Source organism: Orbicella franksi, chromosome 3, assembly GCF_964199315.1.
Source record: "Orbicella franksi chromosome 3, jaOrbFran1.1, whole genome shotgun sequence".
Taxonomy (NCBI): domain Eukaryota; kingdom Metazoa; phylum Cnidaria; class Anthozoa; order Scleractinia; family Merulinidae; genus Orbicella; species Orbicella franksi.
The window spans coordinates 21,297,452-21,324,880 of NC_138147.1; the positions used below are offsets into that span (position 1 = coordinate 21,297,452).

At 37.8% G+C, this 27,429-nt stretch overlaps 2 protein-coding genes across 2 annotated transcripts in view; one reads left to right on the forward strand and one right to left on the reverse strand.

Moving 5' to 3' along the window:
* The window catches only part of LOC145482657 (5'-3' exoribonuclease 1-like), a 252,391-nt gene that overhangs the window by 41,106 nt on the left and 183,856 nt on the right, over window positions 1–27,429 (forward strand). The window contains exons 7-12 of the mRNA XM_081461264.1: window positions 3,199–3,278; window positions 8,053–8,140; window positions 16,170–16,283; window positions 17,203–17,257; window positions 23,301–23,368; window positions 27,175–27,270. Coding sequence (XP_081317390.1) covers window positions 3,199–3,278; window positions 8,053–8,140; window positions 16,170–16,283; window positions 17,203–17,257; window positions 23,301–23,368; window positions 27,175–27,270 — 501 coding nt within the window. The remainder of the gene's footprint in view (window positions 1–3,198; window positions 3,279–8,052; window positions 8,141–16,169; window positions 16,284–17,202; window positions 17,258–23,300; window positions 23,369–27,174; window positions 27,271–27,429) is intronic.
* The window catches only part of LOC145482719 (protein CFDP2-like), a 67,687-nt gene continuing 57,526 nt past the window's right edge, over window positions 17,269–27,429 (reverse strand). Inside the window, exon 2 of the mRNA XM_081461361.1 lies at window positions 17,269–21,549. The gene's annotated coding sequence lies outside the window, so the exon portion shown is untranslated. The remainder of the gene's footprint in view (window positions 21,550–27,429) is intronic.

A 27,429-nucleotide genomic window follows, 5' to 3' on the forward strand; every position in this document is an offset into this window, starting at 1 on the left:
TGAATTATCGTGACGTTCCACAGAAATACTGATCAGAGACAGCAATGGCTCAGTTAAAGAGCAGAATAACGATATTTATTTCTTTCTCAAGCATCAGAGCTGACCGGAATCCTAAATCCTCGAATTTGATTCACTAATGATATGCACGTTACCGGTCCAGCTTTTTACGATAGTTTTAGCTGTTTAACGGATAAGCAATAAAGCATGTTTTCCTGTGAACAGTCATGTATATCTCCTTCAGAGACATGTTGGGGGAGTGTGTCAGAAGTTGCTGTGACGCAACATAGGTGTTGCGTTAATTAGTGATTTTTTAGAGACTTGAGATGGGAAGCGATCATGTTGCATTTAAATTCTTGTTATGAAAGCGATCAATGTGTGAGAGAATATCTTATGCTGAGCTTTAATTGAGAAATTTTAAGTCATTAAAGGAATTCACAACATATATTTTACATTTTTCTTTTAAACAGGACCCCTTTGATAACAGTACTTGTCTACTGAAGAGTTATCCTGTATAAAAATTATTTGTTATTATTATTGTTAAACATGTACATGTACTGAAGTAGTCTACCTTTAATTCCTTGGTGACATAACCAAAATAATAATAATAATAATAATAATAATAATAATAATAATGATGATGATGATGACCAAGGGAAGAACTGTCCTTATAATGAAAGACCCAGAGAAAGGCACAGTAGCAGGAAATTACCGCCCCATAACCTGTTTACCTGTAATGTGGAAGTTGCTAACAGGGATAATATCTGACAAGCTCTACGAATTCCTGGATACCGAGAGCGTACTACTGGATGAGCAGAAAGGTTGCAGGAAAGGCTCCCAAGGAACCAATGACCAGCTCTTTATTGATAAAATGGTCTTACGAGAGGCCAAATCAAGAAAGAAGAATCTTGCAATGGGCTGGATCGATTATAAGAAGGCTTACGATATGATACCGCATTCCTGGATTCTTGAATGTCTAGAACTATTTGGTGCAGCTCAAAATGTTAAGACCTTACTGGAAAATTCCATGAATGGCTGGCAAACGGAACTTACATCAAATGGAGAAAGTCTTGGAAGTGTCTCCATCAAAAGAGGCATCTTCCAGGGTGATTCCCTATCCCCCCTCCTTTTTGTGGTCTCCATGATTCCGCTGTCCCTAGTTCTCAGAAAGTGCGAAGTGGGATACACATATGCCAACAATGCAAAGGTCAATCACCTTCTCTTTATGGATGATCTAAAGCTTTATGCCAGAAGTGAGTGCCAACTGGACTCACTGATACAATCAGTGAGAATATTCAGCAATGACATCGGTATGAAATTTGGCATTGAGAAGTGTGCTGTCTTGGTCATAAAACGTGGCAAACTGGCACAGACAGAAGGCATAACACTACCAGATGACACTACAATAAGAGCAATGGAAGAAAGTGAAGGGTACAAGTATCTAGGAGTGCTTGAGGCCAGTGACATGCTTCATGACCAAATGAAGGACAAAATCAGGAAAGAATACTTACGACGCGTTAAAAAAGTTGAAGTTGAATGGTGGAAACTTGATACAAGCCATAAACACCTGGGCAGTGTCATTCGTTAGATATGCAGGAGGAATACTTGAATGGAGGAAACAAGAACTTTGGGACCTAGATCGCAGAACAAGAAAATTGCTAACCATGAATGGAGGGTTCCATCCACGGGACTGCGTGGCACGACTTTATGTGCCAAGGAAGGACGGAGGGAGAGGTTTGATATCCGTAGAGGATTGTGTCAATCAAGCAAAGATTTCGCTAGAATGTTATGTCCAAACAAGCGAGGAAGAACTGTTAAAAGCCGTCAGGAGGGATCGGGATGAGAATAGAGAAACAGCTGCCAACTTTAAAGCGAGGAGAAGAACTGAAAATATTCAAGACTGGAAAGAAAAGCTGTTATATGGACAGTTTGCAAGACAGGGTGAAGAACAAAGAAGTGAGGAAACATGGACCTGGTTAAAAGAAGGAAAGCTCAAGAGAGAAACAGAAGCTCTTATCATTGCTGTACAAGATCAAGCAATACGAACAAACTATATTAAAACGATGGTTGACAAGTCACAGAATGACCCGAAATGTAGAATCTGTAAGCAGAGTAACAAGACCATTAGCCATATTGTAAGTTCGTGCTTGAAACTGGCACAAAAAGAATACAAAAGGAGACATGATAACGTGGCTAGAGCAATCCATTGGGACCTGTCAGGAAAATGTGGGTGTGAACGAAAGGAGAGATGGTATGACCATGTTCCAGACAGTGTGCTTGAAAATGAGGATTACAAACTTCTATGGGACTTCAGTGTGCGAACAGACCATGAAATAGGGGCTAAGAGACCGGATTTGGTGATCATTGACAAGAGAGACAAGAGCTGTCAGATTATAGGTGTGGCAATTCCAGAGGATAATAGGGTGAGAGAGAAGGAAGATGAAAAAGTTGAAAAGTATCAAGATCTAGCAAGAGAAGTTTGAAAAATGTGGGGTGTGAGGACAAAGGTTATTCCAGTGGTAGTGGGAGCGTTGGGATCAATACCACTGAGATTGAATGACAATCTGAGAGCCATTGAGGTGGGCATTCTTGTTGGACTGATCCAGAGATGTGCATTGTTGGGGTCGGCAAGAATTCTTAGAAAGGTGCTGGAGATGTAGAAAGAAGAGAAAAAGCAAACAAGGGGTGTTTCTTGGCTTCCCTAGGCAACTTGTTGTTGCCCGGAGCTAATGACAAAACCAGCTTCAATATCATCAATAGCTGTACAAATCTTAATAATAATAATAATAATAATAATAATAATAATAATAATAATACTAATACTAATACTAATACTAATACTAATAATAATAATAATAATAATAATAATAGTAAAACAAATGTTAAAACAGCATAAGCCCATCAGTACTAATAGTACTGTTATCAAAAGGGTCCTGTAGAACTTAAAAAGTAAACAAATGAAAATATCTACGAAACCACAGCTTTAATAGTACATATAAGAATCACATTTAAGAAATACAATAAGATTACTAAAAATTACAGTGTGGTGACTTTTTGTCTTAATAAAACCCTAAATTCTTCCTTTATTTGCCATCAAAGATACCTGATCGTACTTTTCTTCCTTTTTGGTCATTGGTCTTACTTTAAATATAATTATTGTTTTGTTTATGCTGGATGTTATTGATCTTCTTACTTTACCAGATAATGCTTGGGCTCTCATCACACGAACCTCATTTTTCTCTGCTTCGAGAAGAAGTGAGGTTTGGAAAAGCTGCCAAAAGGTTTGTTTAAATGACTTGAAAATCAGAAGTGTAGCAGCTCTCGTAAGCTTGTAATTCTCTTCATTGTTAGCAGCTGTTATTTTTTTAGGGCTAGGGGCATTGTTTCTGTTGTTTGTTTTATTGTTCTCTCAAATGGTAGCGAGCCATTCATGTGAGACCTTACGAGAGCTGCTACATCACCCTTGCAAGTACGTGTCAATAAAGGAAGTTTGAAATTTATTATTGTGTTTAAGATGATTCCATTGAAAAAGCGGGAGTATTAGAAACACTTCTCAAACTTCATCCACTTCATAATCATATTATGTATAATTTTTTAGCAAAATGTAGTGAAAGGTGGGGGGGGGGGTCACTCTGTCTTGCACAATATGGACAGAACTTTCAGAAAATATTGGACCTGGGAGGTTTCCCTTGGGAATGGACAAGTAATCTGAAAGGGAAGATAATTAATTTGCTGACAAATCATTTCTTACATTAACATATTAGAGTCTTTCAATAGACTTGTCTTTGGTCCTGTATTATAAACTATTTTAATGGGAAAGAAATGAAAGTGATAAAACAAATTAAAAAGTTCACTGCAAGCCAGCATTTCCTGACAAAGTGTTCTTTACAGCATTCAAATGAAAATAATTTATCTCGAAGCAGAAATGTTATCTTTTCTTTAGGTTGTGACATATTTAGTCACCTATTTGCCATTTTAATTTTTGCGTTAAAAAGTGGGAGCCAATTTGCTTTTTTAGGAGAGAAACACCATTTGAAGGGGTGCGTGGATAAAAGCCTTAACTGACTCAAGATCTCATGTTGAATTCTCCTTTTTTCATACTAGGAAACAAAAAGCAATTTGCTAGGAGAGTCATGCAGTCTATCAGATGTCACTTGGGGTCTTTTTCAATGCACCCCTTCATTTATTTCTCTGTTGAGCTTAGCTTGAAAGAAATCTCCTAATGGTGTGTTAAATGATGTGAAAAATATATTATTACTTGCAGTAAAGATGCTCAGTACAATTCAGTGGTATGACCTTTAGTTAATACCATTTTTATCAGCTATGTTGTTCGTCCTTCGTAGTCTAAGATGACCAAAGACATCTAGGTTGTTAAAAATAAATTTCTATGGTGTGTCCGGAGGTGACTGATGAGACCAATCCGGGCAAGGAAGCCTCTCCCACAGGTAGGGCAGAAGTGGGTAGGGGCTGTGCTGTTAGTACTGGTGGCTCTTTCCTTGCGTACTGCTCGCTTCTCCTCGGCTTGACGGGACCTGCGTTCCTCTGCTGCGTGGGCTCCTTTGGTGGTGAGTTGGCACCAGGAGGGTCTGTCGGAGGCAAGAGACGCCCAGGACTCAATGCTGATGTTGAAGTCTTTTAGGGAGACTTTTAGACTGTCCTTGTAGCGCTTTCGCTGCCCTCCAACTGTGCACTTGCCAGAGCAGAGCTCCCCGTAGAAGAGCTGCTTTGGAATACAGTCAGCTGGCATGTGGGAGACGTGGCCTGCCCATCTCAGCTGGGCCTTGCACATGACAGTGGTGGCACTGAGAAGGTCTGCCTGCTTCAGGACTTCTGTGTCCGAGACTTTGTCCTGCCAGTGAATGTGGAGAATGTTTCGGAGGCACCGCAGATGAAAGTTGTTGATCAGCTTCTCATGCCATCTGTACACAGTCCAGGTTTCCCAGCCATAGAGTAGGGAGGTGAGGACCACAGCATGGTAGACTTTGAGCTTGGTATTGAGGCTGATTCCTCTTCTCTCCCAGACTTTCGTGCACATCTATAAGTGGAAGGGCAATTGCCAGGCATGCGATAACCACAGAGGAATATCCCTCCTGTCTATAGCAGGCAAGATCTTGGCCCGTGTCCTGCTGAACCACTTGCTGGAGCACCTGGAGCAAGGCCACCTCCCTGAGAGCCAATGTGGCTTCTGTGTGGGTGGTGGGACCAGTGATATGATCTTTGCTGCTCGTCAGCTCCAGGAGAAGTGCATGGAACAGCATTGCGACCTCTACACGACCTTCGTTGACCTGACCAAGGCCTTCGATACGGTCAGCTGGGAAGGCCTTTGGAAGATCATGGAGAAATTCGGCTGCCTGAGCACTTTCATCACAATCGTCTGCCAATTCCATGATGGCATGATGGCCAGAGTCCTCAACAACGGTGAACCATCTGAAGCCTTCCCAGTGACCAACGGAGTCAAACAGGGTTGTGTCCTGGCCCTGATGCTGTTCAGCTTGATGTTCTTGGCAATGCTGTCTGATGCCTTCAGGGACTGTGATCGTGGCATCAATTCCATTACTAAAAGCTGGTGAACTGTGACTTACCATAATACAGCCATGGGATACTGAGTAGTTGAATTGATGCAATCTACATTTCAAGGGACTAAATCATGAGATAAGTGAGGTAGAAGGACTGTGAATGGGTTCATTCTCAATGAGCTCACATACATAATTGTTAACTAAAGTACGTTATCCTTATTCCCAAATGGCATATCTACTTTTGGAAGCTAGACAACAATCCCCCTAGCTTAAACTTGTTTTTAGAAATCTTCAAAGATAGACTTTTAGTGAATGAAAAAGAATATAATTAGTGATCCCCAGCACCGGTCAGTGCCAGCATGATTAATGGCAATGAGAAAAATACAATGTATCAAATGGAGACCAGTAATTGTTCCACTAGGTATTTCAATTTTTGAAGTTGTAATTCTGGTCCAACTGTTCTGTATTGTTCTTGAGTTGTCTTTTTCCTAAGTGGGAAATAAATGTACAGAAAATCATGAGACAAGCAACAATGTGTTGTTACAGTATATTGTACCTTTCCATGATGAAGAAAAATAGCCTTTTTCAGGTCTATAATATGTTACCAACGATGGGTCATTAGGTTGATACCCTTATTGTGGTATTTCAAGTTATCAGTTTTGGAAATTGCTGGAAACACATCATATCTCATTTTCATGTTTTAGGTTAACAAAATAGCTTCACTTTCTAATAGTTATTGTTCTTGTTCAGCTGCGTTCTATTTGATGACTATTTTTTCCTTACCCTTATATATCTATTTATTATAAAGTTTCCACATAATTCACGCTCTGATTGGCTGAAACAGTGTGCTTTATCAGAGAACAGATGCACAGATTGGTGACGGTAAGCTGGCTTTCAAATTCTTGCTTCGGAATTTTGACAAATTTGACTGAAATTAAACGTTCCCTGTGACTCAGACAAACACAAGGGAAACAAGCTATTTGTTTGCAGTAAACATGGCTGCATGGAGGCCATTTTTGACAACAGTAGTGTTAAAACTGTAATAAAACAACAAGTTTTGCTAGATTCCTGCATACAAAACAATAATCATGTAGCCAAATAAACAAATTGTCAACCTACTGAATGCTTAGATAAAAGACATTATATTTGTTACAAAAGCAGAAATTACACTATACATGTAAAATAATGGCAGAAAACACCAATTGAGCTGTTTCAGTTTATATTGAGAAGCTTTTTTTTTTGTAAAAATGCTCAAACAACACATACATGGAGTGTAGTAACACTCGTTTGCTAACTAGCGATGTCAGCTCTGGTCATCTCAGCGAAGTGAACCATAACAATTTCATATCTACTGTACACTCACCCAACGAGTGATCAGTTGAAAGATTGCTCTGATATTCTCTCCTGTACTCAGAGTAGAACCAGTGGGAGCAGTTTAGTCTTTCAACTTTGATGTTAGTTCAGGCAATCTTGCTGTAAGCAGCTGCAAGCAGCAGCCAGTAGTAAATAACTGGAGCTCCTTTCAAATAGAGCTCAGTATTTTGCATTTTCATCCGTAAGCTCTGAGCTTCTTGTTTTGTAATTTCCATTGGAAAAAATTACATTTTCATGAGCCTTAATGCAGCTTGATTCCTCTGGACAAGAAACCTTTAGGTGCTTAAAGATTAAACTTAAAAGCAAACTTCAAACTTTCTCCTCTCGAAAGCCACTCAAAACCGAAAGTTTAGCAGAAGTCCAGTTTGTGATTGTCAGCTGTTGTCTCGTTAGCCAATCAGATTATTTGAACAATTTTAACAAGGATCATGATTGGCTTATTTTGGTGTGGTTTATCAGAGAACAGATGCAGGCTGATGCCACTTTTTCCCGTTTGGAAAATAAAGTTTGGTTTGAAAATGCAGCCAAATGTCTGGAAAATTAATAGATTCTTTATCATAAAACATATAAAGAAGCCTTGACTGTACTCTGTTGTCAAGCACTTAGGAAGTGGTAGGGCACTCAAGAAGTAGGGAGAAACACTTGACTTCATCTCATGTTTCCCCCTACACTTCTTTCCTGCTCTACTGCTTCCTGTGTGCTGTACAACACAACAGAGCACAGTTGAGGCTTCTATGTTTGTTAATAATTTTTATTAAGTTACTTTTGCTTTATATTATTTTAATACACATTACTGTAATTTTTGTCGTATCCACTAGATAACTGCTTAATTTTTTTAGCCTTATGGTTGTTATAGGCAGCTAATACCTCATTTATAAGCTTCAAATTATTGTATTCTTCTTTCCTTTTTTTTTGGTATAAATAAATGTTGTTGTTGTTGTTATATTGGTCCACTGCTAGCCCCAGCTATTTAAAAAAAAATGTTTGGTCTCCATTACTACTGACACACTTTCACACAGGATTATGTATACATGTATACATGCACAACAAATTTTTATGTGTGGGGGTGTTTAAGTCTTCCTTTGATAAAACTGTAGATTGTGGGAAGGGAATGAATTACTTTGTTTACCGGTAACAGGTTATTTATTTTTGCCTTTTATTACAGAATAACAAAGCCTGAAAAGACGACTTTTCATCTTCTTCACCTGTCCCTGTTCAGAGAATATCTGGATTGGGAATTTAGTGAACTAAAGGTGACTTAAAAGTTAAATAATCTAAGGATTGTCTCTTGGGTACTACTGGTAGAGGGATCCATATTAGTTTTTTCTCCAAGTTGTCAGCAGGGCAAGTATGCCAGATGACATACTTGCCCTGGCAAAATTTTACTTGCCCGTTCACATGCCATGCAATGCACTTTGGGATGGATGCAATAAGGTGGAAAATGTTTTAGTTTCATATATAATCAGAGTGCTAATCAAAAGAATTACTCTTCTTGTTGAGAATTAGAAAAGAAAAAAAAAACCTTTTATCAAATAAATTTTGATCAGCAAGGCTGAAGATTTCCATGGCAAACAGTTTTTTGATTCTGTTATTTCTGAATCACAGTAACGACATGATACTGGAAACGACCATTACCGTGAAATCCTAGGGGTTGCCTCAATCTTGGGAAATTAACTACAAGTTATATTTTAAATGCTGCACATTTCTGGAAGAAAATCTGCCTGAGTCTAGATAGCTTTCTCTCAAGTAAAGATGGCGGCGTCCTATGCCAATACGACACATAAAATGTAGCTTCTGTATATAGGTTTCAAAGTCAAAATCAAATCCCTCAGAATCTTTGCTGTCCTCTAGTAAGCCAAAGGAAAATAGGAAATTAAGTGGGAATCTGGGAACCAGGTTGTTTACATCGGTTATTGTGACATGAAACACAACGCTAAGTTGGAGTAAGCGCCAGCGGAAATACTATTGGACAGAAAAGAGATATGAAGCTCTTAAGTGCTCTTTTACATGTAAAACACCTTGCATGCCTGCCTGGTGGTTGAGAGGCATCATAAAGCCTTGATAAACCTGTAAGTCATCAGCACGTTTTAAAGAACCACTTTGGGCAAGGATTCTTTGGTTCCTTTGATGCCCCATAATCCGAGTTACGTAGTTATTGACACAGGGAGTACCACAGATAATGGCCAACAACTGCCTTCTTTAAGTGAAATGAGCATCTCTGTGGTCACGCATTCTCGTGAAATCAACATTTAACTGTTTCTCAAGTGAAAAAGCGTCTTTGAGGTTGCCTTTCCATGTGAAATCAACATGTGTGTATTTTTTAAAAGTGAAATCAACATCTCTGAGCTTTCCCGTTGATGTGAAATCAACTTATGTGTTTTTTTTAAAGTGAAACAAGCATCTCTGCAGTCACACATTCTTGTGAAATCAACATTTCATCATTTTTGTTCCTTATGTGAAAAAAGCGCCTGTGAGGTGGCCCGTTGACCTGAAATTAATGAGATGTTAGTGTTTTTAAGTGAAATCAAAATCTTAGAGCTTTCGCGTTGACATGAAATCAACATTGAACTGTTTTTTATGTGAAATGAGCTTCTCTGTGGTCATGCATTCTCATGAAATCAACATTTTACTGTTTCTTAAGTGAAAAAAACGTCTTTAAGATCGCCTGTTGACCTGAAATCAACATTTTGCTGTTTTTTGAAGTGAAGACAAAATTATTGTTTTCAAAACTTGAAGTGAGACAAAGTTTTTTGCTTTGTTGTGGAGCAGAAACTTGTTTTGAGCTTTTTTCTGGAAATTCAGAGCGTAAAAAGCAAAATATAACCTAACATTTGACATAAGGCGGATATGCATAAGGCCCTTCTGAAGAAAACCAAGGCCTCTTCGACTGCCATGAAGGCTGAAAGGAACGTTTTTGCTCTTCCTGCTCGTATTTGCTGATACAATTGCATCACATGTTTTTTGTTTTTAGCATTTCTTTTTGTTTGTACTGCGGATGCAGTACAGAGCATCATTGGTTGACAAAATGAAAATTGAACCTGCAGTGATTTCATTCACTTCATCCAAGATGGTGGACCAAAATGACGATTTAATCGCGAAATTGCGAAAGAAAGCTGCAAATCTCTATCTGTTTTCTACAAGTTTCAAATGGATAACAAGTGGTCAGGATGCAGGGAACTCAGAAACAAAATTTAAGAAATGTTTTTTTTCCTAGTGGAGTCAAACTAATTTATTATTATTATTATTATTATTATTATTATTATTATTATTATAAACTTGTCTTTTTGGACAAGTTTCTGTATTGTTTAGGTCCCTACGATTTTGTTGTTGTCACAGATGACGGGACGACTGTGAATATAGATCCCTGCAGTATATAACCACTAAATATACAAGTTATAGCCATGTGTATTCCAGACAAAAATTACATTGGCGTTACTGAAAACCCCTGCAAATCACAATTATAGACTGTAGGTAGCGTCTTGATACAAGATCACTATGGCCACTACAATTTTCAGGTGATTTCCAATTTTGAGCACTTCCTAAACAAAATTTAATTGAAAGGCCTGTTAGGCCCCACTATTGGAAAATTATTGCACTCTGGAGGCTTGAAGTGGTGAAAACAAACAGCTGTTGTAAAGAAAATTGTACATTTTGAAGACTGTAAACCATTCACCACTACCTTTAGTATGTTATCCTCCTTAGACCTTCTTTGGTCCACTTACAAACTACCCTAAACACCGGCAGATAAGCCACACTTGCAGATAAGCCGCACCTCAAGTTTGGCAACTCAAATTTTGAAAAAACGTTTTTGGATAGAAATCGAAATAAATTAAAAGTGGAGTCTTGAGAAAGATCTTTACATGTAAATTTCTTGTTTTATTGAAAGCAAACCTGCAAAAATTCACCAACTTTGAAAACAGAGAATGCTTCAATCTGAAACCATCACTTATAATTTTTGTTCTGCAATAGCATGGAAATGATGTCTACTAGCTTTGACATATGTTTGATCTCTCTCTGGTATTTTTTAACCAGTATTTTTGTTTTCATTCCTGTCAGTTTTTCAATACAATTTTACATTCAACACAAGAGCTCTTTTGTTGGTTCATGTGTAGCTTAGTAGCCAGGCATTTCACAGGAGTTGAATTGGAGTACTGGGCACAAATAGCTTTTGAAGCTTTCTTTGATCACAGCTCATTTCAGTGCGACAATGTAAACAGCTTTGTGGTGGAATGGAGATTTCCTGCTGAACGATGTTCATCTGCCTTAAAATGGCAACCTTAAACTGGTTCAAAGATTTTTTAACGAAGGTTTAACCCATTGATGCCTGTGCCGCCCGTAACCGCCCGTGTGAAAAACTCCTCCATTTCCCTGTGCCGCCCGTAACCGCCCGAAAAAAAGCATGTGGGGACAATTGCCTTTCCTACCCTCCCTGAAGACTTTTTGTTCTCCTATTGTTCTATTGTTCTTGAGGACAAATAAACCAATCAGAATGGGCTTTCTGAACATATTTTTAGAGGACTTTAGGGGTCCTAGAAAGATGGTTTTTCTTCTTAAAATTGCGCGCTCGAAAAGTGCAGGTAATCATGGCGCGTCGCGGTCCAAATCTAAAAACTTCCAAGGTCTTGTTTTCATCCCTAACACGGATAAATTACTGATTTGGGCTTTAAAATAGAAAGGAAAAATACAAATCAATGTTTAGGTGGCCTCAGAATGGAGGATCAAGGAGTACAGCATCCTCAAAACTATCTGGTGAAGAAGTTTTTCTTCCCACAACTGCCGTGAAAACATGAAGATCGGAGCGTTTTCAAGTAAGTTTTGACGACAGATCGCAGATTGAAAGCAGCTTTTCGGACTTAAGAAACAAAAAGGGTAATGTATATTATTACTTCGAACTTGAATTCAACTTTCGGAATGATTGGTAAAGCCACGGGCATATAAATGACTGCAAAAGCGGTTGGACAAAACTCAAGCTTTCGCGTTAGTGTGAAGAATAATTTGAACATGCTGTTTATGCAGCGAAGCACGTCTGCGAAATTTGAACAATTTTTTGCTTTTAAATAGGTTTCTTCGCCGCAGCTTGGATGAAAATTTATTGTTATTGAACTTCCTTCTGCATTTCTTTCATTTGGTTCCCTGTATTTGGGAATTTTAGGTTTTAAAAGTGAACAGTAATTTGCACGCTGGATTTTTATTTTACGGCGGTCTCCTGGCACTTCGTTTATTTAGTTTATTCGCTTCGTTGAAATATTTTTTGGAGTCTTATTCAGCTACTACAGAACCGCTGAGAAAAGAACTAAATGACCTCTAATTAACACAGTTGAAATACGACTGATCTCAAAATAATTCGCTTGTTTTTGTCGTCTTTTTGATTTACGACTTTCATCTTTCTTTTGCAGCATTGTAATATTTTCGTCGCACGGCGAAGAAATTACTCGCTTTCTTGTTTTCAGATTGAGTTTTACATGAGTTCTTCGCTTTTATTTTTCGTTGTTTTCTCAAATGTTAGCCGTTATAGTACAAGAATGAAATTCTGTTGAATTTGGTTTCGTTTTTTGTCCTCCAAAGTCAATAATTAACTCATTTTGGCGAAGTCAATTTTCTCAGCCTCTGTGGGACATTTTGTTGCACGGTAAAGAAATAATATAATTTCTTGTTTACTTATCAGTTTTACACATCAGGTTGAGTTCTTTTTGTCATTATTTTTAATATTTTGACCCTTCAATTATTCAACTTTAAATAAACGATGTCTTGAAACCTGATCTTGTGTCTGTCGTTACTGCGCATATGGTTTATTTTTGTGCTTTCGCTCGCTCTGAAATATTCCAAAAAAACGCCAGGGAATTAGGGGTGGGTCACAGGCATTTCATTCAGGCGTCAATGGGTTAATGCTTTTTAACAGCAAGAAATGTAAGCTTACGCTTGCGAACAAAAATGGTCCTGCTAGGGGCCAATGTGTACGAGCAATACTTTGATATTTTTGGGTTACACTGTCACAATAAAAAAAATAATTCGAAAACCATTCAATGTATAAAGTCAAGAAATTATGATGTTATAGGAGAGAAATAAACAAGACACTTCTCCAAGTTTTAGGTCTTTACGTTTTCTCAAACTTCAAATATTCATTGAAATATTTTGCACAAATTTTTAGAGCCCAGTATGGAGCCGCCATGTTGGTGTACCTCCATGGAACACCAACATGGCAGCCGGAAAATAGTGTAAACAACTGGAAACTTGCTTTGGCTATCTAGGTGACTGATTATCTGAACTGATCAAGTAAACATTTAAATAAGCACTTTTCCTAATACTTTAACTTCTGAAAAGGCTAAAAATCACTAGATTAGTATATATTTTTCAACAAACACATCCTTAATGTCATGCACCACCTTACATTTAACTCTGTAATTCAAAAGGTGCCTGTTTTCAGACGAAGCAAGCTATTGAGCTGAAAAGTTACTGCCACTTATGCCTGATGAGGATAATAACTTTGGTGGCTCTTTAGTCATGTGCAAACTAAGAATTATTAGTTTTATGAAGTTCTTACAGTGCTATACTATCTTATAAATTTTTGATGAAAAGTGTTAATTTAAGCAAATTTATGGCATGTTGTCCAGATGTTCTCGCAGATAACCTGCATCCCCAATTTTTAAGGAGAATTCTTGAGTAAAAAGGTGCAGCTTATCCCCTGGTGTTTACAGTTCACGGGAATAGGGAGAGTGTAATGCTATAAAAAGCAAACTGAGGCATATTCTCAGTTCTCGGATTTTGCAATCTGCCCTGATCTGACCTGTGTTGATATGTAGTAAGATTTTGAGCAAAATTATAGTGCATTTAACAATCAACAATCAATTTTTGTCATTTAAATCTGTTCAATACGTCTCTGAAAGCTTCAATCCGTCACAGCTTCGTTGTTCCACTTATTGAAAATAATGTCTTTACGAAGATATCATACTTTTCTTTTACATTGACCTGTTTCTTACAGATGCGAATAATATTATGTAGCACTAAAACATTTCTGTGATCATTCTATGACCTAAGGGACATGCTCTTGTACAGTCGACCTTGTTTTACAGACACTTGTTATCTGCACATTGCAGGTGTTCAATGTTTCCTGATAACATGCATCTGTAGTTACATTTTTTTCCGAGATCCCACTTAATGTGGATGCTCAGATGATATAGACACTTAATAGATCGTTTTCATATCATGTCATCAAATTCCAAAATCCAACATTACGGAGCCATGAAAGTTTTTGTCCTCATCAGGTGTAAAGGGTGCTAAATTTATATCAGTTTAAAATTTTCAGCTCAATAGTGTGCTTGGTTTGGAAACCAGTGCATTTCGGATTTCAGAGTTATGGCAATGCATGACATAAAGGTCACACGGAATGGACATGCACGAGGGCCAACTGCCCTATCTCCAGCACCAAATTGTGCTTATTACGTAACGCTGTTTACCAAATCACGTGTAACAACTGCAACCAATACTACATCAGGAGCACTACACGCTTTATCCACGATTGAGTAAGAGAACACCTGAACAATGACAACTCCTCCGTGAAGAAACACATTTCAAAGTGCCAAAACAAAGTCCACAAAGGCATCGAAATCAAGACCATTGTACTAGAAAACGACCCCGCAAATCTACGACTGTTCGAAGTGTTTTACATATGAAACTACAAAGCTGCCCTCAACTCCCAAGAGGAATGCAGCGAATTTGCAGACCTTTTATTCTAATAATTATTTTAACATATTTAGAGACTCTTTGTACTTAGATCATGTCATTCATTTTTATTCATATTTGTATCTTATTATTTAGCTCATGCATTTTACCCCCCACATTCTTTCGCTTTTCACACGTTTTTACTTTACATCTGTATATAAGCCTTACGCAGAATATTTTTTCTTATCCCTGATGATGCCGTAGATCGGCGAAAGCTTGGATTTTTTAAAACGATTTTAATATCATTTTACAGTAGTGTAAGGCGTCAATTGAACTTTTACCATTTTCATTTAAAATTCTACTGAAGGACAACATCCAACAATTATTAAATAAGTTTGTTCAGAGAAGTTGTTCATGCCGGTTCACACCACAAAAGTTTGTTGCTTTGACTCTCGCTATCTCAAATTTCTGTCTGGTTACCTTGAAAATTTACTACTTTGCATTTTTGAGAAAGATTGTGAATTTTTCGATTAGAATGCTTCAAAACATCTTCCAAAATTTCAACAGCATTTTGTGGAAAATTCGCCTGATGAAACTTTGATGAATTTGTTTGCATTACTTTTGCACAATACTGAAATTGCAACCATCAGTTAGTACATGTAGCTTAGGAGAAAATAAAAGTTTACATGCCAGGATTCAAACCCACAACCTTCAGCAGTTAAACCACTTTGCCAACCTTCAACTGATGAATTATTCATGAAGAACTCAGAGTCACCTGCTTTGATTGACTACCACTGCAGGCCCAAATGATTCACACAGTAGTCTACAGATTCAAATTGCTGTGGTTTTCTGCTGGAAGTCACTTAGGCTCGATTACCAGCTGCTGTTCGGGACAGGAGTGGAAATTGAACTTAGAAATCACTCGTAATTTGCTCATCAAATGACTTGTTTTACTACTGTTACTTTACTGTTGGAAATCACTCAATTTGCTCAGCAAATGACTTGTTTTACTGGCTATGTTATCTGAATATAGATATCACAAGTTGGCTTAGAAAGCATTTTGATTTGGACCTTACAACCTATTTCACTGGTTTTCTTGACTATTAAAATTTTCTTGGCTACAGCAAGCACACAAAAAAGCTGATCATCATGGGTTGTCTACTTTGAACACAAGGAAATTTTGAGTGAGATTACTCCACCAAAAAAGAATGTTTTTGATGTAACTCGTCACATGGGAGAAACCACTATCCATGAAATCTCAATGGTGCAATGTCATAATTTCCTGTATATGAAGTGGTTATCCATATTTTTAGGATTCAATCCTTGTGTCTGTGCTTTACCCAAGACACCAAATCAATTTTCTACAAGTCATTTTGGAGATTTTTTGAGAAAATGCTCAAAATTGAAAACTTCTGTAAATGGTTTGGAGACCCTTCAACAGCTCGCTTACTCAGTTACTTGCACAATATTTTTTTTATTAGTTTGTATAATTGCAGGCACATACATTGATTTAATGTTACAAAAAGTTAACTTTAAAAATTGGTAAAAAAACAAAACAAAAGTAATGTCATTAAATTCCTTTACAATGAATTAGTTTGACAAATAGTTAATTTTATCTCACAGGAGAAACTTCCCTTTCCTTATGATCTTGAGAGAATCATAGATGACTGGATTCTAATGGGATTTCTTGTTGGGAATGATTTTATCCCACACCTGCCAAATCTACACATTAACCATGTAAGTAAGCAGTAAACTTAAATGCAACTTCAATATAATTAAATTTATATTTTTCACTAATGATATGTTGCTGATAGGCTAATACAATTTTGGATTTAAAGTTATAAGTATGAGCACAATGGGAGGATTGCATTGAAATTTCACATAAGATGCCCCCGCCCCCTTCCTTAAATGTTCAATTTTTTGAGGCAAAAAAAATATTTCACCTCTCACGAATTACCTTAACTATGATGTACATGTACATGGACATCTACAAAAAATGCGCTAAACATTGCAGGCAGTCTTGTATTGCAGACCACTACTGTTTATTACCTATTGATTGTAACTTACAGTTCTGCTCAAAAGTATTTACCCACATCCAAGAGCAGTTCTTGCCCAAGAAAAAAATCCTTTCGTGAGCTGTGACCCATTTGCCAAGCATTGCCGCTGACAAAGTTTGGAAAGAGAAAACTGCTGCCATGAAACACACAGATGTCTCAAAAGAAAAAAGGGCCTTGAGTTGGCCGTGTTTGATCTACTCACCACAGCAAGTTGCCATGTATCCAGTGTGGTTGCCTGATGGTGTAGCAGATATCACGCCCGACTAATATTTGGGGAGATGCAGGTTTGAATCCTGCTTGGGACACAAAGTGTTTCTTTCATTTCAGAGACATGTGTTGAAAGCCACCTGCAATCGTGCTGACAAATTAAATAGTGTCAGAAATTTGACTAATTTAATGCCATGCCATCCTGTGTGATGCCATGCAATACAATACTGGTTTAATGTGAATACATGTTTAACTATGGTGGTGCTCTAGAGTAGTTCACCAGCTAGTTTACAGATATATCACTAGAAAAGAAATATGATGATTGATTTCAATACCACTGCAGTACTGTAATTACAATTTTGTTAACTTAGTGACATGTTATCACTTTCTAGGATGCTCTGCCGTACCTGTACAGAGTTTACATTGATGTTATGCCCTCTCTGGATGGTAAAGTATTATTTGTCTGGTTTTCTGCCTCTTGATCTGCAACTAAACAAAAACAGATTTTATGAAAGGGAAAACTAAAGACTGAAGTAACTACCAGTTTTTGTGCAGTATATATTTTTTTTACTGAGGTGGTAGACTTGATTTAAACAAGTTAGTTTTAAATGAAAGTGCTTCCTCCCTTAAAAAGCTTTGGGCAAGCCCTGTAACTGTCTGGGCTATGTAGTAGAGTTTCATGGCAATTGATTCATGCACTGTAAAAAAGTTTAGCATTCATTATGTTCTAGGATTGGAGATATTTTGAAATAATTCATGCAAATAATAAGTCAAAGCCTACCTTCTTGTTCAATGGCTGATGAGGGTGATGCCTTGCAGTTGCTCTTTGATTTTCTTGAAAATAAAAATTGTTAGCAGACTCATTGCTCCTAGAGTTATGGGACTTTGGCAGTTCTGAGATCCATCGTGGGCCACTTTGCTTACCAGTTCTGATCTAAGTCCAAAATATAGCTCCAAGATATGTTGCTGCCACATCTGAAAGTTGAATAATTACGTGAAAAATAATCTTGCTGTTCTCTGTCCACAGTCCCAGACAAAATTAGTTGGGACAGTTGAGCTGGATCAGGTATCCCCCATCCCCCCTAGTCAGTGTTGGAAAATGTTGTGTTTTTTTTTTTTCGACAAAAAGGGAAAAAATCACCTGATTATCAACGTTGTAAGTGAACTTGCTTTGTGTCCCAACGTTTTTGTCTGGGATTGTCTGAAAGAAGAATTTAAAGAATGTCACACCACTCGCTGTAGCAAAGGTCAGAGGAAAGGGCAGTACCATCTTGTGGGGTACAGCTAATGAGTGCTACTAATAAAAGACATCATCATGCAATGACAACTTTTACCTGGGTAGGCATTAAAGAACCTGAAGTCATCTTTCTAAATGACCATGACATGACCTTCTATTGCTTCTCTCGTAGCAAATGGCTCAGGTGCTCACCCCTAAAATCCAACTATGTACAAGTTATTGTGTTTGAAAAGGATGTTTCTATTTCCTGCACTGAAAAAGATGACCTTGCCTATGTCTTTAGAGGGGTTGGTTGATTCGTGCTGAAATGATGTAAATTTGGTTGAAACAGTGGGTACCAAGCAAGTGGATATTTTTGCCTTGTCCTCCCTGTTTCGCAGAGTTCATCTGTGGACAGCAATAAAGCATTGCTACTACCTAAACATGATGAAATTATGCACGACTCTCTTTATTTTCCCCTCTAATACTAGAATGCGTGTAAAGCGAGGTGTGTTCTTGGCTTCAGAAGTGTCACCGGGTTAACTGCTGCGATTAACCCTTACGATTAACCATAGTGGTAAAACATTTTGGTTCCAAACTGATTCATGTCATTCAAGTTATAGTGGAGCTCCTGTGCGCTGAAGGCGCGTGAGTGGAGCCCCATACCTTAGAAAATTTGGTAACCCATCGATCTGAAAAATCTTGTCACGTGACTGTCCGTACATATGTACGTATGTCTGTCCATATGCCAATACCTTGAAAACTAGCACCATTACCATAGCTACATCTTTGATTTTGGGCGTCCACGCAAGAGTTAATTGACAGCTGTCACAACAAGCTATCCGCTGACCAGTATCACGTGACTACATCGTGGGCTCAGGTTTAGAGCTCATTGAGGTTGCGTATTTTTTTTTAAAGTTGACTGCTGACCAGTTACTGGTTTAACGATTGGATGGCGGGCTCAAGTCATGTTATTTCTCTGGAGGGGAAGGAAAAGTACTTGCAAAGGCAAAATTTCAGTGCAAATTAACCCCTGGCTCGTTGTTGACTTTTCTTCTGACACATTCCTTGTACAATTGTCTCTTGGAAATTCCCTGATATATTGCGTACATAATTTCTACAATCTTGGTTAGGCTTGTTGGGTATAGTTTGTTAAAATTTAACTGGAAAAAATAGCAAAACCACACGCTGAACAATTGCATGCTCACAATTGATCATTTTTTGAGTTTCTGATCCAAGAAAAAACAATTCTCTTTTTCCTTTATCGTCAGTTATTGCAATCATGAGCTCCGCTTTTAGGCTTGGCTAAATCTATATATTACCTTTTTCGGCTTTATAGGAATTACGAAAAACTATTTAACCTTGTCTGGGATCATCAACTAGCAAAACAGAGCTTTGTGAGAAGGTTTATGTGGTTAACCGTTCAATTGAAATAGAAAGGGTTGTTATGTAGTTAACTTATTGTCTCTGGCAAACAGTTAACATATTTCTAGTGTCAAGCTCTACTATTTGACCACCAAATTACTTCCATCCTGTATTTCAAATAATGTGAAATGAGAAATTTTTGTACCTTCTGTCAATTGGGAAGAACAGCAAAGGTTAGGTTGCAAAATGCTGACTTTCAAGTGGTTAAGCGTTGGGGTTATTCGTGCACATTAATTAAATACATGGCACCAAGTTGTTGTGTCACGTGTAATGACAATCATTGGCATTACTGTTTGGCTAGGTTAGACATTTTCTTTTTTCTCTGTTGACTAATGGGAGACAAAGTTAAAGTTACCTTCAGTTGTATTTAGTTGTACCTAGTTGTATATTAATAACTTGTCCAAACATGACCCGCCTAGATTAGCTCAGCTATCCGCGGGCATGTTACAATTGTAATTTTAATTTGAGAACAAATAAAATGTATGTATGTATGTATGTATGTATGTATGTATGTACGTACGTACGTACGTACTTTCACTGGAAAATTCCTTGCATATCTCTTTTAGACAATCCCGGACAAAGGTAGTTGGGACAGTTGGTTGGATCATGTATCCCCCATCCCCCTAATTAATTTTGGAAAATGTTGCGTTGTTTTTGTCACAAAGGGAAAAAAATCACCTGATTATCAACACTGTAAGTGGGGAGAGGGAAGAACTTGCTTCGTGTCCCAACTTTTTTGTCTGGGATTGCAGTAGCGTAAACTTATAACAGTCACATTGTTTGGATTGATTTATGTGAATTGCTGGAGAAATAAAAGCAAGGCAATGATTGGAGGAGTCAGCAATTCATAGAATGGGCTGCTGATTTGCTGCTTCTTGATCTGACTCAACTGCTACAAGAAATAAATAAAATGTGTGCTGCCGAGGTAACCCTAATGGCCTAGGCTGTGTAAAACTAAAATAGTGTGGAAGCCCTGTATCAATCAAAGTGGCTATGAGCCACTGAACGCAAAGTGAATGATGAATGAGTGTTGCAGCCACTGAACCGAGTTGGTTTTAATCTATTGGTCTGAGCAATGTCTACATCTTTGAATTAGAAACATTGTGACTGAGGCAAATCATTTGGTGAGTAAATCACGTCAACCTCATCTCAACAAGTTCAGTAATGAGCTATTTGCAGGGTCAAATACAGCAACAGTTAACTAAACTCAGTTCTATTTTAACTTGAAAATCTGCATGACTTTGGCACTTACAACTCACTTGAACCTGCTGTAGTAGTTAAATAACCCAGTGGCTCAATACAAAATCACTTAATAAATGTTCTTTTATAACGACTAAATGGTCTGCAGATGCACTAAAAAAGTTTGTAGGAAGCAAAGGGGTCTGACATCAAAAAATGTTTTCAGTTTTTGAGTATTAAGGAATAGATTTATATGCCCAGATGGAAGTTTTGTTTCTGACCATAGTGATGGACCTTACAAATTCCACTCATGTACAATAAACCAACATCATTATTCTTCAGTGCTTTCTGTACTGGCCCCTGAAGTTCCAACCCAATAAATTCAATATGGTGTCTTAAAATTTGTAAATTATATAAGTCTAGCTACATGTATATTATAATCATGTTCAACAGAATGCAGACCTAATGCAGACTGGAGTGGGGTTTTTTGACAAGGGATAGATGGATGGATGTTGGGATGTAAAATTGGCCTCCCCGCAGAATGCAGCAGGGGCAAAAATAAATGACGTCATCGCAAAGCACATGCTTACGAGTCAGTATGAATTTCTCAATTGTTCGCTTGTTTGCGGTTATAATTCTATCTGTACCATGCAAATCAACACAAATGTGGCCTTTTTCATTTGGGATGCAAGATTACATGCTTTTGTGACATGACTAGGACAATAGTTTATTTTATATAATTTATGCTCATGAACACAACTTTGAATCGCCTTGGCTTTAGGCTGTTAACCCTGTATTAGTGACAGATAGCTCAGTCTTTATCTGGTCAAATATTGTTCAGAATCGGTGGAAAAGTACTCTGAAGGCAAGATCCATGGTTCAGTGAGCCTGAACCAAGGAACAGCAATGAAAATACTGTCTACATTATTCATCAGGGGAAATATTTGAATCAGTCACACAAAGTTTGTTTACAATAAAAAGCATGTGATTGCAAATGTTGGGTTATATTTGTGCTTCCAGCTTAGAATAATGTGCATAAAAATATTTACTTTTGCATATTAGCTTTTATGCTTAAAAATTACCAGTTAATGTGAAACTATTTAGCACTAAATTTGAAAGCTAATGTAAATATTTTAGTTCTATTAAACTTGTGAGTCTATGGAAACTAGGGCCGTCACACAAAGTATTAACAAATTGTAGTTTATATAGGGGACCTGGACTTTGACACTATGATATATCTGCCTGTAAAACCTCAGTTGTTGATGAAAAATGTTGATTTTAGCAAAAGACAGAGGTTGAAAGTCAGCTAGTGAAATCATGTAAGGTATACATTTTAAAGTGACAGCATCAAATGCACTCTCATAATCTTTGATTAGTACTAGTAAAGATTTAGCCAAGCCTAAAAGTGAAGCTTCTGGGCCGGTTTGTTCAATGTGCGGTTAAGCTAACCCAGGATAAGCGAGAAGTTTGATTTAAGTTTTATAACTGCACTTGGGTTTTCTGTTTATATTGGTTGGATTTCTGTTTTGAGTTAAAATAACCTCAAGCTGCACAAAACATAAGCAGTTTAAAACATTTTAATACAAGAAAAATTTGTAGTTCGGTCAACACTTTGGGATGCGTTAACCGGCTTCCAATCAACTGAGCCTAGATTGAGGGTGCAATCTTATCAGAAACCAGCAATTGGTCAGCAGTCAACTTAAAAAAAAAACATGCAGTCTTGATGAGCTCTTAACTTGAGCCCATGATATCGTCATATGATACTGGTCAACGGACAACTTGTTTTGACAGGTGTCAATTGACCGTAACATGGATGTCCAATATGTACACTTTAAACCATTGCTGTATGCCTTGGTCACGATGTCCACCATGTTGAGCAGCATCGTTGTTTTTCTTCGTAGGGCACACATCTGCGATCCATGCCACTAGCCATTTGGACCACAAAAAAAGAGTTGCATAGTTTTCTATTTGTATGCATACATGTGGTTCTGTTCCTAAGTTATGGGGCTCTGCTATAAAGAGCTCCACTATAAATCTATCTTTCAAACCATTGGACTTTTTGGTATGTTTCATGTTTGAACCGAAGTCCTAGTATACCATCTTAAGTGCACACTTGAAGATTTTATCATTCTTATTAAACAATTAGAACTTAGTGTAAGCATCCATTGCACTCCTACATCTAAAAGGCAAGGGATTCTTCAGCAACATCTTTATTTTTCTCCATACAAATATAAATGTTAAAAAAATATATAATGTGGTAATATATGTATTATTTCAAATAAGGTAACTGTTGTAATCTTGTTTTAATGTGACTGAAGGCTTAATGAAGCGTGTTATGTCGTAAATTTCCTTGTGAAATCCCCTCAACTTGTGTAAATCTTTTCTATTTTAACAAATTCTTCATCTTGCGTTAATTCTCACACCAATTTTCATACCAGAAACAAGAAAATTTACATTTCAGGTTTATCACACCATGTATACAGTCATATCTACATGTATACTTTGAAGGCCAAGGATTTGGCTGAAAATATTGTTGAAAGATTTACATTCTGGGAGACTTGACTTGCATTTTTTGTATGTCTCTGTTATTTCTTAGGAGTGGATCTCCTTCCATCACATAGACTCTCTTGTGATTTGTGGTGTGATTATTTTGTTGTTTTCTGTTTAAAGGTTTTCTCAATGATGGTGGAAGGCTTATGCTACCCAGATTTGAGCAGTATCTTGTTGCCTTGTCTAAGGTGTGTAATACATTAAAGTGACTGAGAAGCTGTGCACACAAGAGCTAATCTACCTGCAATAACCTGTTAAACCTTAACCCATTGACTCCTGTGCCGGCTTTAACTGGCTGTGATGAGCATTGACCTTTCTTCCACTTCTGACATCATCACCTTTGACCAAAATTGGCATCACTTATACTCATGTTCTGCAGGAGGAAAGGATCTTTCCAATGATACTCAGATCAGGGTGATTGGGTCAATTGAGCTTGAAATATACACGAAAATGCTCAGAAATTTGAGTGAAAAATTCAGAGTAAAGTTTCCCTCAACTACACTTGTGGTAAGAACTTCCTGTGTCGATGATGCTTTCTAGAAATCCTTTAACTGTAAGCAAGCCTAGAAGAAGGTCAACAATGTAACTACAGCAAAAAGATAAGAAAAAGAGAAAAAGGAAAGGTGCAAAAAAAACTTAGAAAAACATAAAGACGTGGGCCACTTTCTCATCCAAACACTTGGAATTTTGATTTCTGTGCATGCCCGAGCAAAACTGTCATAAAGCGTGGTACTAGTGGAAAGAAAGGTAAACTGTCATGTTGCAAATACCTTTTTGAATAGACTGGAGCTAATTAGGCTCATATCAAGGCTGAAAATGTCCCAAAAATGTGTTTTTGCCAAAAAGCCCCAACCAAGCCAATCAACCTAATCAAACCAATCAATCCAAGCAAACCAATCAACCCAACCATGCCGATCACCCAACCAAGCCAGTCAACCCATGTCAACCAAGCCAATCTACCTAATCAAACCAATCAATCCAAGCAAGCCAATCAACCCAACCACACTGATCACCCCAACCAAGCCAATCAACCCATGCCAACCAAGCCAATCTACCTAATCAACTCAATCACCCCAACCAAGCCAATCAACCCAACCAAGCCAATCAACCCAACCAGGCCAATCAACCCAACCAAGCCAATCAACCCATGCCAACCAAGCCAATCTACCCAACCAAGCCAATCAACCCAGCCAAGCCAATCAACCCAGCCAGGCCAATCAACCCAACCAGGCCAATCAACCTAACCAAGCCAATCAACCCAGCCAAGCCAATCAACCCAACCAGGTCAATCAACCCAGCCAAGCCAATCAACCCTGGCAGGCCAATCAACCCAACCAGGCCAATCAACCCAACCAGGCCAATCAACCCAACCAAGCCAATCAACCCAGCCAAGCCAATCAACCCAACCAGGCCAATCAACACAGCCAAGCCAATCAACCCAACCAGGCCAATCACCTCAACCAAGCCAATCAACTTAATCAGTTCAATCACCCCCAAAAGGCCAATCACCCCAACCAAGCCAATAAACTTAATCAATTCAATCACCCAGCAGTCACCCAATCACCCAATCAATTCAATCACCCTATCAGCCCAATCATGGTATCAACCCAATTAACCCAATCAAATATTCCAATCCAGTCAACTCAATTAACCCAACTAAACCAATCAAGCACGATCAACCCAACCAACCCACTCAACTTCTCCAACACAATCAACCCAAGCAATCTACTAGTCAACCCAACAACTCCACTTACCTGGTCAACTCAATTGACCCAGTCCATCAAACTGAGTCAATCAATGTACCAAACTTTGGACAAACAATCAACCCAGTTTTGGGTATCAAAGAGAATTCCACAAAGGATGAAAACTTGTGTTCCCTGTTTTGAAATACAGTGTAACCCCTATTAAGCTGACCCCCAATTAAGCAGACACCCTCTATTAAGTGGACACTTAGCCTGGTCCTGAAATTAACTTCTTATACTTTCCTTTATAACAAAGCCCTATTCCATGGACACCTCTATTAAGCAGACGCAGACACTAAAATAAATTGTATTTGGCTAATTTCTATTGTTAAAAACCTCTATTAAGCGGACACCGGACTGGATTGACAATGTGGCATTGGATTATGTCCTTGAAATAGTCGATGAAATAGTCGATTAAATGTACCCGTATTATTGTTGCTGTATGGAAAGGGCATTAACTAACCCTAACCCCAACCCCAACCCTAACCCCAAATTAAAGTTGGTAATGAAAGGTGATGAACGTGAACTTTGGATAGCTTCGTTAACAACCTGGAACTTTATTACAGTACAGAGAAACCGTAGAATGTTAATTGTTAACAAACATTGTGCAATTGTTATAAACCTTTATTAAGCAGACACCCTCTGTTAAGCGGACACTGGGGAAGGTCCTGAGTGTGTCCGCTTAATAGAGGTTTGACTCTATTTGTATCAGTTTAGAAGATACTTAAGTTTGAAAAATTATGGGACTGATACCCTCTTAAACTCAACCCAATTTTATATCAGGTATTAACAACATTTGTTGCAAGTGGAGGATAGAATGGTCACCTGGTGGGCACTGCCTGCAACCCAGCCATGAGACCTCCACATCCACAGTGAACTCATGACAATAAAAGAAGGATTTTAGTGGAAGAGGATGAATTTATAGTAAAAAAGTAACAATTATACCAATTTATAAAATGGCGATAAAAATCTATTAGAATACCACAGGGTAGGGGTGTAGTGGTGGGGCAGGTGAAACAATGTAGTAGTAGGCAATGAACAACCACGTGACTTGTACTGTGCCATGCATGATGGCAAGCTAGAACTGCTTACCACCCATATTCGTGAAGTGGACTCTGAGGGGCCAATAACCACTGTTATGGCATACTGAGAAATTTCTGGATACCCCAACTGCCAAAAGGTATTTGAAACACGAACCACTAATGCAAACAAAAATGCCAAAATGCTTACAAATGTGAGCAAGCTGTGACATCCGCGAAAAGTTTTTCTTGCTTTGAGAATTAAAAATAACAGACACAATATAAAACTTCTTATACTACTTATAAGTCATTTCTGCAATTCCAAGAATTTCATTGGTCACCGATTTCTGACTGGACTTAGTCCATTGACCATTTTTAGTGCTGAATGCACTATTGGGATGATTTGGGGATTGACAGTAAGGCACTAAGGCACGAAAGGGGTAAAATTTAAAGTTTGTTTAATTAATTTCAATTAATTAGGCTTGCAGCAAGGGGGATAGGATAGGGTAGGTACTTGTGAGCACTACATAAAATGTATTCTAACTACGTTACTTCTTAGATCACTTCACAAAGCTACCAGTATATAATTATATGTTTCAGAAAAACCCTTGCTCTCCTTGCGGTACTTTTCAAACAATATTTGCTCTAAATGCATGTGCAGATTTATAAGTGTTAGTGTTAACTACGTATTACATATATTTCATACAAGATCACACACTAACATTCACCCATGAAGGATATAATCTCGGTCAAGTAGCGCTGTTTACTTTTAATACTTCTTGTTGAAATGCTTCTCAGTTATGTTAATCAATATCAGTGTGTATTGAATTTAAATGGTTGTATTGTTAATGCCAAAGGTGGTAACAGAATGTGCTGTTCCATGACAATTTGATAATTAGATTAGTTCTTGTTTATTGGTGAAAAGAAAATTTGCACGTTAAATTAACAAATTGTTCCTCTTTCATTTCCTCATCCGACATTCAACTTTCATTTATTTATCTCCAGTTGTGAAAAAAAATACAAGCACATCTTCCCTGAGTTTCTGAGAAAACGAGTTTCATGTTACATACCTTTGCGAGGAAAACAAAAGTATCAAGTCACAAATGTTGGGGTGAAAAGTAATAATTATTGTCACATGCGGCAGGGGTTATATGAGAACTGCGTGTTGAGTACTACGTGAGAGCTTTACCTTACACTCTGCACTGTCTGAGATTGTCTCTTTTGTTTTCATAGTTTGACAGAGACCAATTTGAAGAGAAGTTTGTTGACATGAAATGGTTTGAAAGTAAGAAGGGTTTCACATTTGGAAATAAGCCAGAGGAACTGCAGGTACATAGTGTCATAATTACTTACACTATCTGTAATTTTTACTCAGTCAGTTTTTGATTTTCTCTCAGAAGTGATGGGTATCAGGATATAATTATAGTGAAAATGAAATTTTTCTTTCCTGATGTGTGACCAGGAATAAAATGGTTAAGGTTATCTTAT